General features: G+C 43.9%; 2 protein-coding genes across 2 annotated transcripts; one reads left to right on the forward strand and one right to left on the reverse strand.

Annotated features, from left to right (window-relative positions):
- Positions 1-948: 948 nt before the first annotated feature.
- Positions 949-7949, reverse strand: LOC131282495 (arfGAP with SH3 domain, ANK repeat and PH domain-containing protein). Its single transcript, XM_058311977.1, has 15 exons — positions 7637-7949; positions 6454-6526; positions 6234-6379; positions 5897-6151; positions 5719-5804; positions 4934-5373; positions 4425-4860; positions 4162-4342; positions 3715-4014; positions 3089-3629; positions 2547-3017; positions 2360-2476; positions 2222-2295; positions 1877-2155; positions 949-1807 (listed from the first exon to the last, which is right to left on the reverse strand). The coding sequence occupies exons 1-15, from the start codon at positions 7760-7762 to the stop codon at positions 1607-1609; spliced, it is 3726 nt and encodes a 1241-aa protein (XP_058167960.1). The 5' UTR covers positions 7763-7949; the 3' UTR covers positions 949-1606.
- Positions 7950-12044: 4095 nt separating this feature from the next.
- On the forward strand, positions 12045-16517 carry LOC131282646 (E3 ubiquitin-protein ligase ZNF598). Its single transcript, XM_058312167.1, has 6 exons — positions 12045-12621; positions 12694-12839; positions 13068-13379; positions 13469-15200; positions 15266-15463; positions 15536-16517. Exons 1-6 carry the CDS (start codon positions 12412-12414, stop codon positions 15764-15766), a joined length of 2829 nt encoding a protein of 942 aa, XP_058168150.1. The 5' UTR covers positions 12045-12411; the 3' UTR covers positions 15767-16517.
- The last annotated feature ends 131 nt before the right edge of the window (positions 16518-16648 follow it).

Here is a 16648-nt window from a genome sequence, read left to right on the forward strand (position 1 = left end):
TCAAATAACACTCCATTTGATAAGTGCTACTAGCTTTAGATTCTATATGTACTAGAAAACACTTTTGTTGTCCTCTCCGGATATATTAATGTGATTTTAGTATGATTAACATTCTGATTTATACTTGTTATACATGCATTGGCCGATTGCAATAGTTGTTAGTACTAGTCGTAGTCCTGTAACATGCAGTTAGATTTCATTCGTTACATTCTATAGCATAAATGCGTTTTTAGTTCATTCATTGATTATACAGTGCTCTATGGTTATATTTTGCCATTTGTTAGTATGTTCTTCTATTTTTCGGATTTTAATTCGGGCATACTTTAAACTATATTTACCCATTTGTTTTACACAAAATCGATACGATTCATAGTCGCAGAAGAAAACAGAAGTCATATATACCGGTCAATACAACCGTAGAATATAAAAAAATACTATGCACGTAGATCGAAAGGACAAGCATAGATTTAGCCAGACTTTGGTAACTACACAATAAAAAAGTGATGCCTTCAAAAAGGCAATCCCTCCGCTACTAGTATAAAGTAAATGTAACATAACTTGTCTTAGCTTATCAGTATGATCATCTCTTTTTCTGTAGGTAAGTTTTTTGTATTTTTCCGTAAGATTGTTTCACATACTGGCACTGGCACATTTTACTTTCATTTATTTAATGTTAAATACTAAACTGATCATCCACATGGAGCGGACTGCGTTTCCTTTGCTCAACTATAACAGCGAACTATGATACTTGTATGTTCCTTATATTTCATTCCTCGGAATGGATCCTCACATCTATTATAGCGCTATATTACAATCGAATGCTACAAACATTTATAGTTCTCCTCACTTCGTCAACTTAAATTAAATGGAATTTTTCACATTACACTGGTAATGCGCGTGTTCATACATAATCTTCTTCAAATTTTTTTGGACGTCTTTCTTTTAGTGTTTTTTAGCATTCTTGACACTTTTGATAAGCGCATCTAAACATTCCAGAAATCTTGCTCAATATTGTAACGCGTCTGAATGCTATAGAGTCATGTGAATAAAACAAACAAGCTGTATACGAAACAGGATTACTTTTCTCTCCCTAAAATAAGCCAAAAACTATACATAAACACACATCGAAATCGCGGTTTGTTACGGTTCACAATGTAGTATCGTCGTTTATCAAGATCATTGTTTTGTTTTTGTTTTAGTCTGCTAGAAAAGCCATAAATTAATCTCTCATGATCCAAATGCATAATTTACATGCATGTCCAAATTGTAACGCAATAAATAAGAGATGATGAACAAACGTTCGCGTACACCGATAGCATCGTTCGGGTGCACAGAATCACTAGACATGACGCACGGAAATAAATTAACCAATTGAGTTTACAACATTTGCATATAATGCTAGGTTTTTTTCTAATACCCTTAAAAACCACAACGGGCCCGGAAAACGACAGCACAACCATACGCTTCTACTATGCATTCGGTCTTCCGAGGGACTAGGAACAGGGCGTGTTGGAACGCGAGGAGGAATAGACACGTATCATAATTTTGGCAGCCCGGCAGCTTACGACTGTGTGAGACCAGTCGTCGACGACGCCGGAGATACTTTTCACTCTTCTATCATTTGCACAAAGCTAACCGGGAACATTCCCCGCCGCGTGCTGTCTCCTTCGATTTGGCCTTCCATCCAGTTTTCGTCGTCGGTTCTTTCGTTCAGCACAACCAGTATTTCCCCTTCCTTGAACTCGAGCTCATCGTCATTGTCAGCGTTGCAATCGTACAGTGCGCGGCACCTACGCAATCCTCCGGCCTGTAGAGTACAAGACAACATTATTTTCACTCCACTACGCTTCACGTGTGCACTCATCGATGGACTTACAAAGCTTCTGTTGGAAAAGTCCAACCCGACCGATGAAGCGCCACCACTGGTGTCGTTCCGGCTAAAGCTACTGTTGGAAGAATCGAAGTTTCCGGTCGACGAAGTCACTGAATGATCGAGCATGTGTGTTCCCGCCCCGGAGGAATCGTATTCTCCGTACGCTCCTGCTCCTATACCGTCTCCACTTCGTCTCCCTCTTCCTCCTCCTTCTTCTCCAGCTAATTTTCCCTTTACTGTCTCCTCTGCACTGAGCACTTGACCCGCCGTAGGTCCTTTTGCCTAGAAACGGGAAGAAAATTATTAACATTTCTTCGCATCATGCTCATGAACGCCGACGATGCCTACCCTTCGCCTAAGGATGACAGCATCATCTATAGAAGACAAACTTTCGTTCGATTGTCCGTTAGATATTGATTTATCTGGGGAATGAAAAATTTGAATTTAAATGCAATTTTCTTCAATCGGGGTCTAATCTAATCGTACCTGCAGCACTCGTGGCAAACCCGGCCGCTTGCGATGGGATTGGTTGCTTCGGACGATTGGTAACGGGTTTGAGTTGTGGAATTTCTCCCGCAGGTGGCAGTACAAGTTTAGCTCCGGCTTTAGGGGAATTCAAATGCATGAACATATTATCGCTAGGAATTGCAGCGATGGGGTGTTAAAAACATACCTAAATTACGACCAAGCGATTCACCGCTCGGTGAACGTTTGTGGCCCCCGGTGAAGGTGCTGAGAAAGTTTGGATCTCGCCCCTGTCCACTCACGCCACCGACAGCCGTGGGACCTACCGGCGCGTATGCTTCGTAGCGATCGAAGATTTTATTGTCAAAGTGCAACTGCGCCTGGATGGACTTGGTGGAACCACCCCGCACTTCGTTCGACAACGGAAGCGGCGGCCCGGTGCCACCAGCTAGGGCGCTACTACTGCTGCTGCTGGCGCCGGAGTCGGAACCTCTTAGGTGTGGCAGTGTGCTGTACATATCCGGATGATGGTGGTGATGACCATGAAGTACGTGTTGCGAAGAAATGCCGAATATGTCACCGTCCAGATTCTGGGAATGTCGTGGTGCGTGCGGTAAGGTACCGTAGGTCGTCGGTGGCGGTGCCGGTGCGGTACGCTTTTTCAACGAAGCTACGTTAACTGAGAAAGAGAGGAAAGAAATCGGCGTTAGCTGACAGACGGTAGGTTTGTTACGAAAAAAAAAAACGTACCGGCCGAAGCTTTCTTGCCTTGCGTCATCGAAAATGGTGCCGTGTTAGATGGAGGCCCCACAGCAACCCCCTGCTGCTGGCGTAACAGACTATTGGAACTGTTAGAATTAGGACTAGATCCGGTAGCAGAACCGGCCGAACCAATGCCACTGGTAGTAGCATTGGATATCGAACCTGCTGTTCCTCCACCACCGTAGTGCGAGGAGAATGTCGCCGAGCCGGTGCTGAACTGCTTGGGACTGGTGCCAGACGATGGAATCGGTGCCCCTTGACGCTGTTGCTGCTGCTCACGCATCGCATTGGGATTGCAGCTAGAGCTTGGACTCGAACCGCTCTGTATGGAATCGCATGTCGATGACCGGGAGCGGAGGGCAACCGGAGAATCACCACCAACGAAGCTCGGTGGCCTGGACCGAGACTTGCGCTCGTCCATCATAACCGTATCGTCATCCGAGAAATCTGTCGAACCATCATCGTGAATGTTCCAATCCGTATTTATATGATCAAATGCGCTCTTTTCGCGCTTCATGGCATGTTCAATCTGTTCAGCAGGAAAACAAGAGTGATTTAAAAATGCGTCCTCCAACAAGCAACCTGTATTATTTTATTTAACCTAAGCTTCTTACCAATTCTTTGCAAGCATCGTGGCCCATCTCTTTGGCAATGTCGAGCGCTAGTTTGTTCTGCGAATTGCGTATGTCGCAATCACAACCGGATCGGAGCAGTAGCTTCATGCATTCGCGTCGATCATGCAGCGCGCATAGATGGAGGGCCGTATTTTTACCCGTCATGTCCATCGGCCCCGGTGGGTTAGTTTGCTTGTTCAGTCCCTGCGCGGTCATGTTCTGTATGAGAAAGTCGACTATGTGCAGCGTTGAGCCCATCTCACGCAACACCGCCAGATGGAGAGCAGTTTCACCAAAGTCCTAATAGATCGTAAAAGAAATAAATAATAAGTCAATGATGCACATTTGTTTCAATTCAAGTGTGGTACACAGAATTAATTTTAGGCTCTTTGAATAAGTAAGCAAAATACCTATCAACATATCTAAGCTATCAACTTTTTTTCTTACCGATGACGGAAGGACGCAAGTGAGATCGGCACCTTCTGCCCACACTTGCAGCAACTGGCCGAGATCAGCGTTAATGATCGCTTGTTCGAGATCACTTCGTAGATCGGGATCGTCTGCGCAGGTTCGCATAACATACCGTTTGGCGACATACTTTGCGCGAATGAAATCGTATCGTTCTTCCCTGTGAAGCGAAAACGTGAAAAACAAACCAAAACGCTAAGCAAACACGGTCACGAAGACGTTCTACCAATCCCTTAGCTTACATTGAGCTCTCCGGGGTCAGTTTACCCTGCGTCAGTGTGGCCTCCATCACCTCGTTGAGCGCATTGTTGCCCATCGCACGGGCGACGAGCAGTTGGGCCGTGGTCAGGTTGTCCAAGGTGAGGCTCTGTATTCGCGAGTGGTGCACGCCGAGATCTCGATGCACGCCCGAACACTGAATGCATACGAGAATGCCAAAGTTTAAGCTAATCCAGGTGACATCATTGCGGGAGCCACAATCACAACATTGGTCGTTGCCGGGCAGATTCTGTATGTGCTTGATGACCGTTTTCTGCAACTCGATCAGGCTTGGACTCATCTGGGGGTTGGCGTGCTGGAAGGCCTTCGCTAGGGCTTTCTCCTTGCAGTTGATCAGCACCGACATCCATGCCTTCTGATCTGCTTCGTCCTCCGCTTGGAAATGGTAGGATCGATTGTCTGGGAAAGGAACGAAACACACCAATGCCAATGCAACACCCCCTCAAAAGCGACCCTACCCGACGATACTTACAGCTTATTAGATCGAACCCTTTTTTGTCGTCCGCCAACGGCTTTATCTGGCATGTGAGTAGATTGACGCGCGTTGGCGCCTTTGTTTCGTCCGCATGGCAAATGTCCAGGAAGCCGTCGGCCGTCACGCGACACCGACGTTTTTGCCAAACGCGTCGCACTTTCCCCTCGCTCTTCTTCAACAGGTGGCCGCTACGCGTGATACCATGGTTTTTGTCTCCCTGCAGCTGATGTAGGGAATAACCGGCCGAGCCGCCCTTGTCACCGGGTGGTACGTTTTCCACGCGGTCAAAGTCGGGCGTCGAGCGGAGTAGGGTGCGCAGCTCGAGTAGTTTGCGGCGCTCCTCGTCCTGCTTGTGGCGAATCGTTTGCAGCTTCACACTGAGCTCCTCGATGTACGTGCCGAAGTGGGCGATTGTCTTTAGTCCATCCTTAAAATAGCTGAGGGCGGAAAGAGAAGAAGGATAAATTATAGTAGTTCAAATAACACAAAGCGCCCCTTCTTATGTACCACTGCAGCCCACTGTAGTCCACACCGAGTGCAGCTCCGTGCAATTCATTTGCCATGTGAGTAATACTCATGCTGCTCATCTTTGACTGACTATTTTGCTGGATGAGCTAACTTCAACAAAAGTATTGTGGCGTGATGTCAACAGCTATCAGACACACAACTTTATCATGAATATCCGCCGATAGCGATTGTCGTCCATCGGCTTATCTTGAGCGGACCCCGCACTGATTTGTCCGGCGACCTAGCCCTTTTATAATGTTTATTCTTTTACTTACTTATTTTGAGCGTGATAATATTCTACCAAGTGCTGCAGCAGTTCGATGCCTTTTTTGGTTTTTATTTCATTGAATTTGATGAGATACTGAAACGAAGCAGAATTGAACAGAAAAAGTCATATTCGTATTTGTTGTAGCATTTGATTATTTTTCCATTGCTCAATAGTTTATCCCTTACCTCGCACATTTGGAGCTGAAATACGCGTCGCTCTTTCTCGATTTCCTCCGCTATTTCGGCGGGCGTAACCTCCGCCCGCACCATGCCAACCTCCTTCGCGATCGCTTTCTTTTCCTTCTCTATCTTCATCAGTTTGGAATCGTAATCTTTGGCCGCCTTGTCGAAAGGTCGCTTCATCTCGCCCTTCATGCCACGCAGTTCCGACTTGAGCAGGGAGTCAACCGGAAACATCACAATATTGTTGATGTTTTGCATCTGCCGATGATGATGGTGATGAAGTCAGTGCTTAGTTTTGTAAGCATATGCATTAGGTCAGTTAAAGGGCCACCATACGTACCAGGGTTTTCATCAACGCACTGAGCTCTTTGGTAACTACGGAAAACTTCAGGAACGCGGCACCGATGTCTGGTTCCTCCTTGGACAGGGCGACTGAACCGAGCCGTTCCAGTGCCCTAACCAAACACATTTCGTTATCCACGTGCGCTAGAGGGTGTGAAAGATGGAATGAATTAAGAATTAAAAATTTGTTCGTTCATGCTACTACACTTGTTACTTACTATTTCCGGAATTGTGTATAGCTTTGACGGCCTTTTTCAGTTTTGTTAACCCCTCTCGATCAAAGTCCAGCGTCTATAATTCAAGCAAAATATGAGAATTTAAAGAAAGCAGGAATTTATCATTCAAATTTATAAAAAAGGAGTTAAATATAGAAAAAGATTATCAGCCATAACATTGCAAAAAGGCTAGTAAACATAAAACAATTTTTTTGTGATGCCGATAATAGCCTTTGCTGCTGTTGCTATTTAAAACGGGAAAGAACTTTATCGGAAGCGGAATGAAATACCCTCGCCTTCTCATACTCATTCGGCAAAACACTGGATACATTACGATACCCTTATATGACTCGCGAATTTGCAAAGATGCATTGCCACACGGAATACTGAGGAGGAGGTAATTATGAATTCAAATTTTATTAATTCAATTCACCTCGTCCTCGCTTCAAATCATGGCGCGCTAAACACATTTGTCGTTGTGTGGCCATAGTCTCCACCAAGATGATCATTCATTTCAGACGGTGATGCGACAAGTTCCAAGACGTTGAGTAGCGAGAGTTCAATTCAAAGAGCGTCCAATCAATTTACGCACGTTATCATGGGGATAAATTGCGCTTCAAGACGAACCTTTTTATAACGCTTCACTTGCAGAAGAAACGTGGACAATTAGATTTGCCCGCACATCTTTGTAGGTCACCGGATCAACAGTGATGCTTTAGGCCGGTTTAGAAGCACTTTCTCCTTCCGGTGAGGTTGATCTATCGGGTAAACATAGTAAGGTGCTCACCAGAACACAATTTGAACATGATTTGTCTCGGGATGCAACGAAAAAAGAACCAGTCATAAAAAAAACTGAGCGTATTCATTGGTATGGTTGCAGTTACCATACCAAAAACAGACGTCCTCCAATAGTTGAATAGCCAAGAATAGGAGTGTGTATAAGCCCCAACAGACACACCGGAACTTGACTAGGTCATATAAGGTGATGGAATGCTATTCTTTACCGACCGATCGATCGTGCTGCGGTTGGCGTATTAAATTGAACAACTGCGAGTGGGGAAGAAGCGATCATAGAGGGCCATGGGGAGGATTTTTTGCGCTCTTGAAGAGCCAACAATGGATTATTATTAATGAATTTAAAAAAAAAACAGTGGAATTGTGGTGATGGTATATAACGTAAACTTACCTCCTCAAGAGCGGCTATAGTTTGCCGACATTGTGCCATTCTTGACACAAAGGTAGACGTCGTTGGGGAGTTGTAGTCTTCTCGAGTTTCCTCGAGGAACTCCCCGACACCGATCAGCTCTGGCATGATGAAAGTTTTTAGCGGTAAGGCGAACCTGTGGACGAACCGATTTGAGGGAGAAGATTCTCTCGTCTATACCGAATATGTTATATCGTGCAAATCCTTCCTTATCTATGATTCGGGTATCCAGCGGCTTTTCATTCACTCTTTTGTCGATAAATGTGCATGAACTTCCTTATCCTGCCAGATTTGGTAGCAAACCACCATAAAGGGTTTGCAACAAGGCTGTGTCCTTCTTGAGGCAAGCTTTCACTGTTCCCAGATGAGGCCCTTTCTTGCCCTTTCGCTCAGCTTGCACGATATGTCTTCAAATTTGTAACGACAGGTCACCACCTACCACCCGGTTCCACAAACCATCACAATCCTCCTGCTGCCTCCGACGACGGTGACCATCATACGTGCAGTAATCACTTGCACCGCACCTTCGTCATCGTATCAGCAATTTTGTTGTGTTTTCACTGGCGAGCTCTGTCCCCTTCCGCACTACACTTATTTCTTATGCCTTTGCTGGTAATTCGGGCTCTTTGCTTCGGCTATGCTTTTCACTTTCACTATTTAAAATTTCGTTTGCTGTCGAGAGAGAGAAGATATGAGTCGGTGTCACCGCGTTCCATAATATCTAAAAATACACTTTTACATCTTTCCGCTATTTATACGCTGGCGTTCCCGAATTCTTGTGGCCTGACACCTTGTGCTCGCTGGGCAAAATCTTTTCGATGCGAGCGAAATCATAATAGCAACAATGTAAATAAAAACATGCATAGCAATCAATTATGCCACTTTGGTAGAAAAGGGATTCACAAAAACCAAGACACTGGGGATGATGAATAATAATTCCTTCGCTTCCGACGACGAATGTTGTTGACTCATGGGTGGAGTTTATGCAACAGATCCCGCAAATAATTCCCGATTTAGTCATAAACTTCAGGATAAACGCCGCGCCTTTTGTTGCACTCGTTCATTTTTTTATTAACCTTCCAAGTAAACTCCAACTATTGATAGCCTGTTTCAAAAGGAACTGCACACCCGAGGAAGGATAAATTGAAATGATTTTTTTTTTATCAACACTCTGTTTCCATTTCGGAGGATCCTTGCAGGATTGTGGACTTGGGGATTGGAAAGAAATCCCGAAGAACAAAAGAGAGATCAGCTGTTCTTTTTTTTACATCCTCAATTAGTATTGCTCGAAGGCTCGAAGGTTTAACGAGGGAGTGACAAAGCTGCAGTTTGACATAAAAGGATCGAATTTTTCATATCGCCTCTCGAGCAAAACTGATTGAATCTTTGCTTTCAGCTTGCTTTTAGGGCTTGGGAAACTCAAAGATATGACCCATGATTCGGAAATAGCTTAGCGTTGATTGGGGCGTTTGCAATGGAAATTCCGCTTCCGATTCAGGAGGGTTTGGGGGGTGTGATAGTATAATTTCACTGCGCATTTGTACCTTCCAGTACACTTTGTCGTTTCACTCTCAGGTTCTGAAATGTACTACATACGACACATTTTTCACTAAATCACTTTTAGCCGTTCGATACAGCGTAATTCACAAACGACAGATGGATGATTTGTGATCAGAAAACACTCCCCATTGCGTATACCAAGCTCATCCCATTCGTTAGGATAGAACACAAAACACTCTTCCCGAGGAGGATGTAGCAAGTAAAACACGAACCCTTCTTAACAAGAACATTACATTAGCTCACGTCTTACTTTTCCACAGTTTGCGAATGAGTAAAACATTTTATAAGCAATATATACCTCGTTATCACTGTTTTACACAATTTGCAGATTTTACTCGCAGAGCTTCTTCTGTTGTCGCCTCATAGTGTTGGCAGAATCGGGATTCGGAAGACTCGAAGATTCGATCCCTAGACGGATTCTAAAGATTCGAATCCCATTTGACAGATTCTAAAGATTCGAATCGTATCTGACGGATTCTAAAGATATGATTCGATTAGGATTCGAATCAGATTTGATTGGTAACCAAGCAGAGAACGATTGTCAAAAATTTCTTTTATTTTTCGGTAAAAGAGTAAATGAGGCCCCGGCCGCCATGTTTTCGATCGTGGCTATACCTCTTGTGGACGTTTAACTTTCAGGTCTACGACCAAAAATACCTACGTTAACATACGACCGCCTACCCGGGTAGGCCATACGTTTTGTATGGGGGTATGCATTTTGCTGTGCTTCAAAGCTAATATCTTTTGTTCTAGATGCCGTAGTGAGTTGAAATTTTCACTAATGATACTTAAGAATGTTTTCTAACACATCCCATTCAAATAATAATATTAAAAATTCGATAAGTAAGTAATTTTTTCATTCAAATATATTTTATCCCATAGATCTACAATCGCCAACTCTGTAAACCATACATTTTCAATAGGTTATTGTGTTTGTTTATACTTCTTAAGTTTCTGGTGAAGTAACTTCTTGGTGCCTTCAACATTTTTGCTTATAAATTGAAATTTCAAAGATGTAGAAATATTTTACTATTAAATTTTACGTTTTGCGAAATTTTACGTTTTGCGAAATTTTACGTTATGTTCCTCAGTAAATTCAGTGGTATATCTGGAGGAAATTCTTCATTATACATTGTTACAACTGATATTTAAGCCTTAACATTTTAAAACTTAGCTCATTTACATAAATTCGATCGTTTTGTTTCAAACGATAACAGTTTCTTTTGTATTTAATTCAACCCGTTGCATCATGATTTTCTTGCAATTAATAAATTATTATTTTGTGTAGCAAATTATGAAAGTTCACCTAGAATGCTTTCGTTGCCGCTGTGTGGTATAAAATGTAGCATAATTTGCATATTTGTACATCGTCTTCGAGTTTATCTCATTACTAATTGTTCGAGGAGTTCGAGGAGTAAAACAGTCTTTCATAGTGTGTCTTAGATAAATTTGGATTGTTTTCAATATAAATATAAAAAGAAAAACCCGAGGGGCACCTCCTTTCACCTACTGGTGGTTTGTTTTGGTACAGAAAAATATAAACTCTCGTACAAAACGTATAACTTACCCGGGTAGGCGGTTGTAGATTTAAGGGGTATAAATAGAAAAATGGTGTAAAAAAATACTTAGAATAAAAATAAAAAGTCGGTTTTCGGCAGAATGATAGAGAACATGTTGCTTGAGGCATTCCAGGAATTTCGAGTCGATATAACTGTTCAATTCGAAGTAATTGCAAAATAAAAGGGCAAAACTTACCCAGGTAGGCGGTTGTAGATCTGAAGGTTAAACTGAATGTATGCAATTGGTGATACATTAATTCGTTAAATTCAACCTACGAGTATTTGAACCGTAGTGTGTACCGTTAATTTCGGCTACGCAATCAACCTAGGGGTGCGGTATGATTTTATGTATTTCTCAAAACTATAACAAACTCTCTTTTTCGGTAGACCTAGCGCAGTCCGCTCGCTGCGCTCGCTGCGGGCGCGCCGCCGTTTCCAACTCATTTCTTCGACTAAACGCATTGTTTCATGCTGTCCATCATGTGTGGTATAGTTTACTTACTAGTAACTTAACATGTAAAAGTATATTAATCCGCATTCAACCTCCACTGCGATTAGTTTAAACCGTTATGTTCTTTTAAGCGAACCGTTAGCGATCAAATATTCGAAAAGAATGCATGTGTCGCGTTTTGCATAGCTTCAGGCGCTCAATGTGAACCAGTAGGAATAGGAGAATCTAGCCCGGGGCCTCATTTACTCTTTTACCTATTTTTCTAATAAAATCGGGGCGATTTGTTCGGGATGAACTCACCTGGATAAAAATCACTTTGACCCAGGTCACCTAGGTGACCAAGCTTGCGATCAATACTACTAGGCACATTAGTCAATTTATCCTTTTGCTGGCCTTTGTTTGATACGAATTAGCAATCTGGTTCTATTTATTAGGGCAAAAGATGTTCGATTTTGAGAAAAATAATTAAAACATCACCGCGTGACTACATTAGGCGTACCATACCAAAAAACTGGTACGGCCCAGGTGGTAAAAACCGTTTTTTCTCTCTTTCGATGGTGCGATAGAAAGAGAGAAAAATCGGTTTTTACCACCTGGGCCGCACCATTTTTTGGTATGGTACGCTTAATGTAGTCACGCGGTCATGTTTTCAAGCAAAACTATTGCTCTCTTTTGAAAATTAGCTACAAACTGAGCAACGATTTGACAAAACTACCAAAACTGTCAATCTGACGTGCGCAAAAGTCCCAGTTGTCAACTTCCATCGTTGTCGTATCTTTTCTGTGGTGGTTCACCGAAAATTTAGCTCGCTAAAACTCGTTCCAGTGTCTGTGCAGCATATTGTCGTTCGCTAAAACATTTGCCAGCACGCTCGTTCAACACCAGAGTATCCGGTTTGAGTAATATTGTGAAAATCTGCGCAACACCGATTGGCGGAGCTTGGCAAAGGCGAAGAGTTTGTCGTGTACGTGTCGCGTTCTGCTGCCTTTCGTAACTTTTCCCAAGGTCCGAAAGTAGAGCGCCTTTCGCGTTTTCTTCGTTGTTACATCTAGTGGCAAGCGGATACTAGCGCTAATCTTTCCAACAAGCAACTGATACGTATTGTGCACTGAGTTGGAGCTCCAGGAGACAGGAAGCTTAAGATAGTGCAGGAAATCAGCCGCCTACTGCTGAACGATCGGACGAAGATGGCCAACCAACAGCGCCAGCGAATTAGTCAGGAGAAAAGCGTCTCCGAATCGGAAACGGCGGATTCTGTGTGCGTGGTTTGTTTCAAACCAATTGTCTATTTTGCTGTCGGCGAATGTGACCATCTCTGTTGCTATGAGTGTTCCACGCGTATACGCGTTCTATGTCAGCAGAACGATTGCCCAATTTGTCGTAGAGATTTAGCAAAGGTAACCGATCTGATCCCAGGCAATACTGTCGTCCCCCTTTTTTACCGGCATGTCATTTTTATCTCATTTTAGGTTATATTTTCTAAAACTCTAATGTCTTATCAACAACTGGACATCAAAAACCGCTCGGGTCTGTACGATAAAAAGTACCGCATTTGCTTCACGGACACAGAGGTGCAACAAGCATTCTTCGATCTTCTTGACAACAAATGTCCAAGGTACGAATATGCCGCTGCCAATACACATATGAATCCATATTTTTCTCGCTTCATCCACATTCTTACAATCTTGCGCGCGCATGCAGGGAATATGAAAATAACTGCACATTTATATGCGATCAACCCTACGGCCTACTAAATACGAACGATCGCATAATTTTTCTACGCAGTGGAATGCAAAATGCAGTCCCAGCACGAACTGACGGTGGTATACGAATTTCTTTTCAGATGTGACGAAAAGAATTTTCCCAAATTCGAGCTGCTCCGTGAACACGTCCGTAAGAAGCACGAGCTGTTCTACTGCGACATCTGCACGGAGCATCTGAAGGTGTTCTCATCCGAACGACGCTGTTACAATCGCCAGGAGTTGGCACTGCATCGGCGCAAGGGCGATCCGGACAAGGTCGGTCATCGGGGCCACCCACTGTGCGAATACTGTGACACACGGTTTCTGGACAAGGACGAACTTTTTCGCCATTTGAGAAGAGATCATTTTTTCTGCCACTATTGCGATGCCGACGGAAGGAATTTCTTTTACGGGTAACATATAGACCAATGAACCCCAGAGCAGACATTTGCGCACGACACTATTTTTCACATTGTTTGTCCACTTTCTCTTCTTCTTGCAGGGATTATGCGACACTTCGGGACCATTTTCGTTCCGATCACTTCCTCTGCGAGGAAGGAGAGTGTGAGCAGGAGCAATTTACTTCAGTGTTTCGATCTGAAATCGATCTGCGGGCACATCGTGCATCGGTGCACGGAAAAACGATGAATCGGTTAGCGAACAAGCAAACACGAACGCTTGAGCTGGAGTTTTCGTACGCCCCTCGGCACGGGCCACCATCAGGCCCTAATTCGGGAGCCGGCCCGGGAGGCGGTGCAGCCGGTGGAGGTCCCTCGATGCGTGGTGGACGCGGTGGTCGCGGAGGAGGCGGTAGAGATGGAGGTCGTGATGGGGTTCCGGGTGGTTCTGGCAGCAATGAAGCGCACCAACGGGAGTATGAAATGTTGGTGGAAGCAACTCATCAGGCATCGATACAGCAGCACCCGAAGAAGGTGATCGATGCCACGAGCGAGCAGGACTTCCCTACATTGGCTGGTGCTACTCCAAACCCAATGTTTCGTCCTAATAACGTCTCGATACGCCAACGAGTATACGGATCCGCAGGTCTTGCACGGACTAAAGAAAACTTTCCCGCCCTCGGATCCGGCGGAGGAGAAACTACCGGACCGACAAGCATGAACGAAGGGTTTAGCAGTAAAATCACTGCTAGCTCTCTCTTGAAACCTAGTCAACCGAGTGGTAGTGCCGGAACTAGTATGATGATACACGTGTCCAACCGACCCTCCGGTTCCGGAGCAGGAAAGATGGCCATCGCTGGGAAGAAAAATCAAGCCGACTTTCCCGCGTTGCCTGGTTCGAGTAAAGGAGCAAGCTCTACCGTCCAGCGTAAGGCTGGTGCTACGAGCGACCTCTTTGCCGATATGGACGATCGCAGTGGTGGTGGGTCGATGGTGAACCTAAATGCGATGTCGGCGAAACATCGCGCCCTAGCCGACGATTACGTGTCGGTATCCAGTGTGGTCTCGAAAGTGTCGACCGTCTCATCAAAAGAAGTGAAAAAGGGTCCCCAGCCAGCGCTGCAAGCGGCCGTACCGAGTGTCAACTCTACCAAAGCTTTTCCGACCCTCGGAGATGCGGGCAAGCCGCCAGCAATTAAAGCTGTTCCATGGGCTGTTGGAGCTACTGGGGCTGCTGCCACTAACGGAAGTAGCGTTGCCTCAACCTCATCATCGTCGAATGTGTCCAGCAAAAAGAAGCCTGCTCCAGCTCCCAATTTGAAGGAAGATACAGGTTATGTTAATTTAAACGCGCTAACGGGTAAGAAGTCGGCGGACAAGATGAAACAGAAGGAACAACCTTCAACTTCCAGTAACGCCGATACACGCAACAACAACGGAAGTGCTGGATCTAAGGAACGTAACAGGGAACCACAAAAGCAGCAGCAACAGCAGCATAGTAAATCGAACGGGCAATCGACAACAGGCAGTCTGGCAAATCATACCATTAACACCAACAACAATGTTCCTGCAATGACCGACTCGTTCCCAGCACTTGGTAACCACAGCAGTCCAGAATTTGCATTCGCTGCGGGACCCAAACGCACGCCGCCTGGCTTCGAGTCCGTGAATGTTAAAAGAGTGCCGGGACCACCGCCAGGATTTGGGAATGTCACTCTGAACTCCGTGGCGCGGAATACGAACAACATGACCTTTACCAACTCCACCGGCGATACGTACAATATCTTGCCTTCGCATAGCTACGTTTCACCGTCCAATTTCAGCAAACGTAATCAGGTATAGAACAAATTGAACTACTTTCACAGTATCATTACTTAATGCAGGATTTTTTCTTCTGCAAGAACCTCGTGACACACTTTCAAAGGGCACTGAAAGACCAAGCGGCGCTGGCAGAGTTCCGCACCATATCACAAATGTTTCGTGATGGGCAGTACAATGCATCGGCCTACTACGAGCACTGCAAAATAGCACTGGGAGATCGTTTCCAAGAAATATTTCCCGAATTGATCGCTTTGCTACAGAACATTGCTAAGCAACAGGTAAATAATCAATATCGGTGATTGGCGACCATAAATTGTAGCGTGTTATTTTGTATTTCTTTTTTTTTTTAGGAACTGTACTTAGTGTACTGTCAAGACGAGAAAAATCGGCCCAAATCGTCGGGAAAGGGGAAGCAAGCGAACGCTTCGCGCCTGGAAGTTTGTCAGGTTTGCAAACAGGTTCTCATACAGACCGATTTGACCGAACATTATCAGACGCACTACATGGAAAATAATTTCCCGAAGCTAGCAAACAACGCGTTGGATGAGGGAAAAGTGGGATCTTCTGCTTGGAAAAAATAAGTAACCTTATATGAAATGGTTTAACTGAACCCGCGAAACGAAAAGCTATAAACAATTACTCATTTCTACAAAGTGCTGCCTTCACAGTTGAATAATGGATGATTTTCATTGGTCGCAGTGAATAACTTTTCCAATTTCTTATCGAAAGATCTTTTTTTTTTATCTAAAATGTAACTTAAAGCAACACAAACAGTTGGTGTGGATTTGAAACCTTTTTGTTCGATATTTGGCGTGACGCAGAGGTTGAATAATCATTTGAAGAATCAATTTCTAAAGTAGATCGAATTAAATTGCAGAACTCAACGAATTTCTAGTTATACGTCTTCCTTTTTCTCACCAGGCCTTTCATTCATGCAGTCCTCAGATTTTTATGATCAGTTCTTGTTTGTTAATAAGCCTGTTTTGTATCAAGAACTGAATTGAAACAATCTGTTAGGTAAATAAAATAATTAAAATGAATGTTTTTCGAAAATTTTATCGATCACAAATGATCTGAAGCATCCAGAGCGTAACGGGGTATCGCTTTAATGAATAGAATTATCACCACGAACCAGTGTAACAGACCTGTGGACTAAGTAAAATGTCAAACGTTCCCTTCATAGTCACATAAATCACGGCTTTATTGTAAATAAACGCTGTGCAGTACGCTGTGTTAAGCAATTTTGCAAGTGCATCAACCATTCTGTGCGGGACATTGTACAAATATAACATTAAGGCGAGATATGTACATTCTAATAAAACAACGATTCAAAAACGCAAACGCAACTGTTCGTTGGTCTATGTTTATATTACTTTAAGAATTTGATTTCATTTTATAATTCAAGCGTTGAATTGTGGAGCAATTCAAACTCAACAATGATTTTAATTTTGACAAGAATTGGT

The sequence above is a fragment of the Anopheles ziemanni genome, chromosome 2, assembly GCF_943734765.1.
Source record: "Anopheles ziemanni chromosome 2, idAnoZiCoDA_A2_x.2, whole genome shotgun sequence".
In the NCBI taxonomy this organism is placed as follows: Eukaryota; Metazoa; Arthropoda; class Insecta; order Diptera; family Culicidae; genus Anopheles; species Anopheles ziemanni.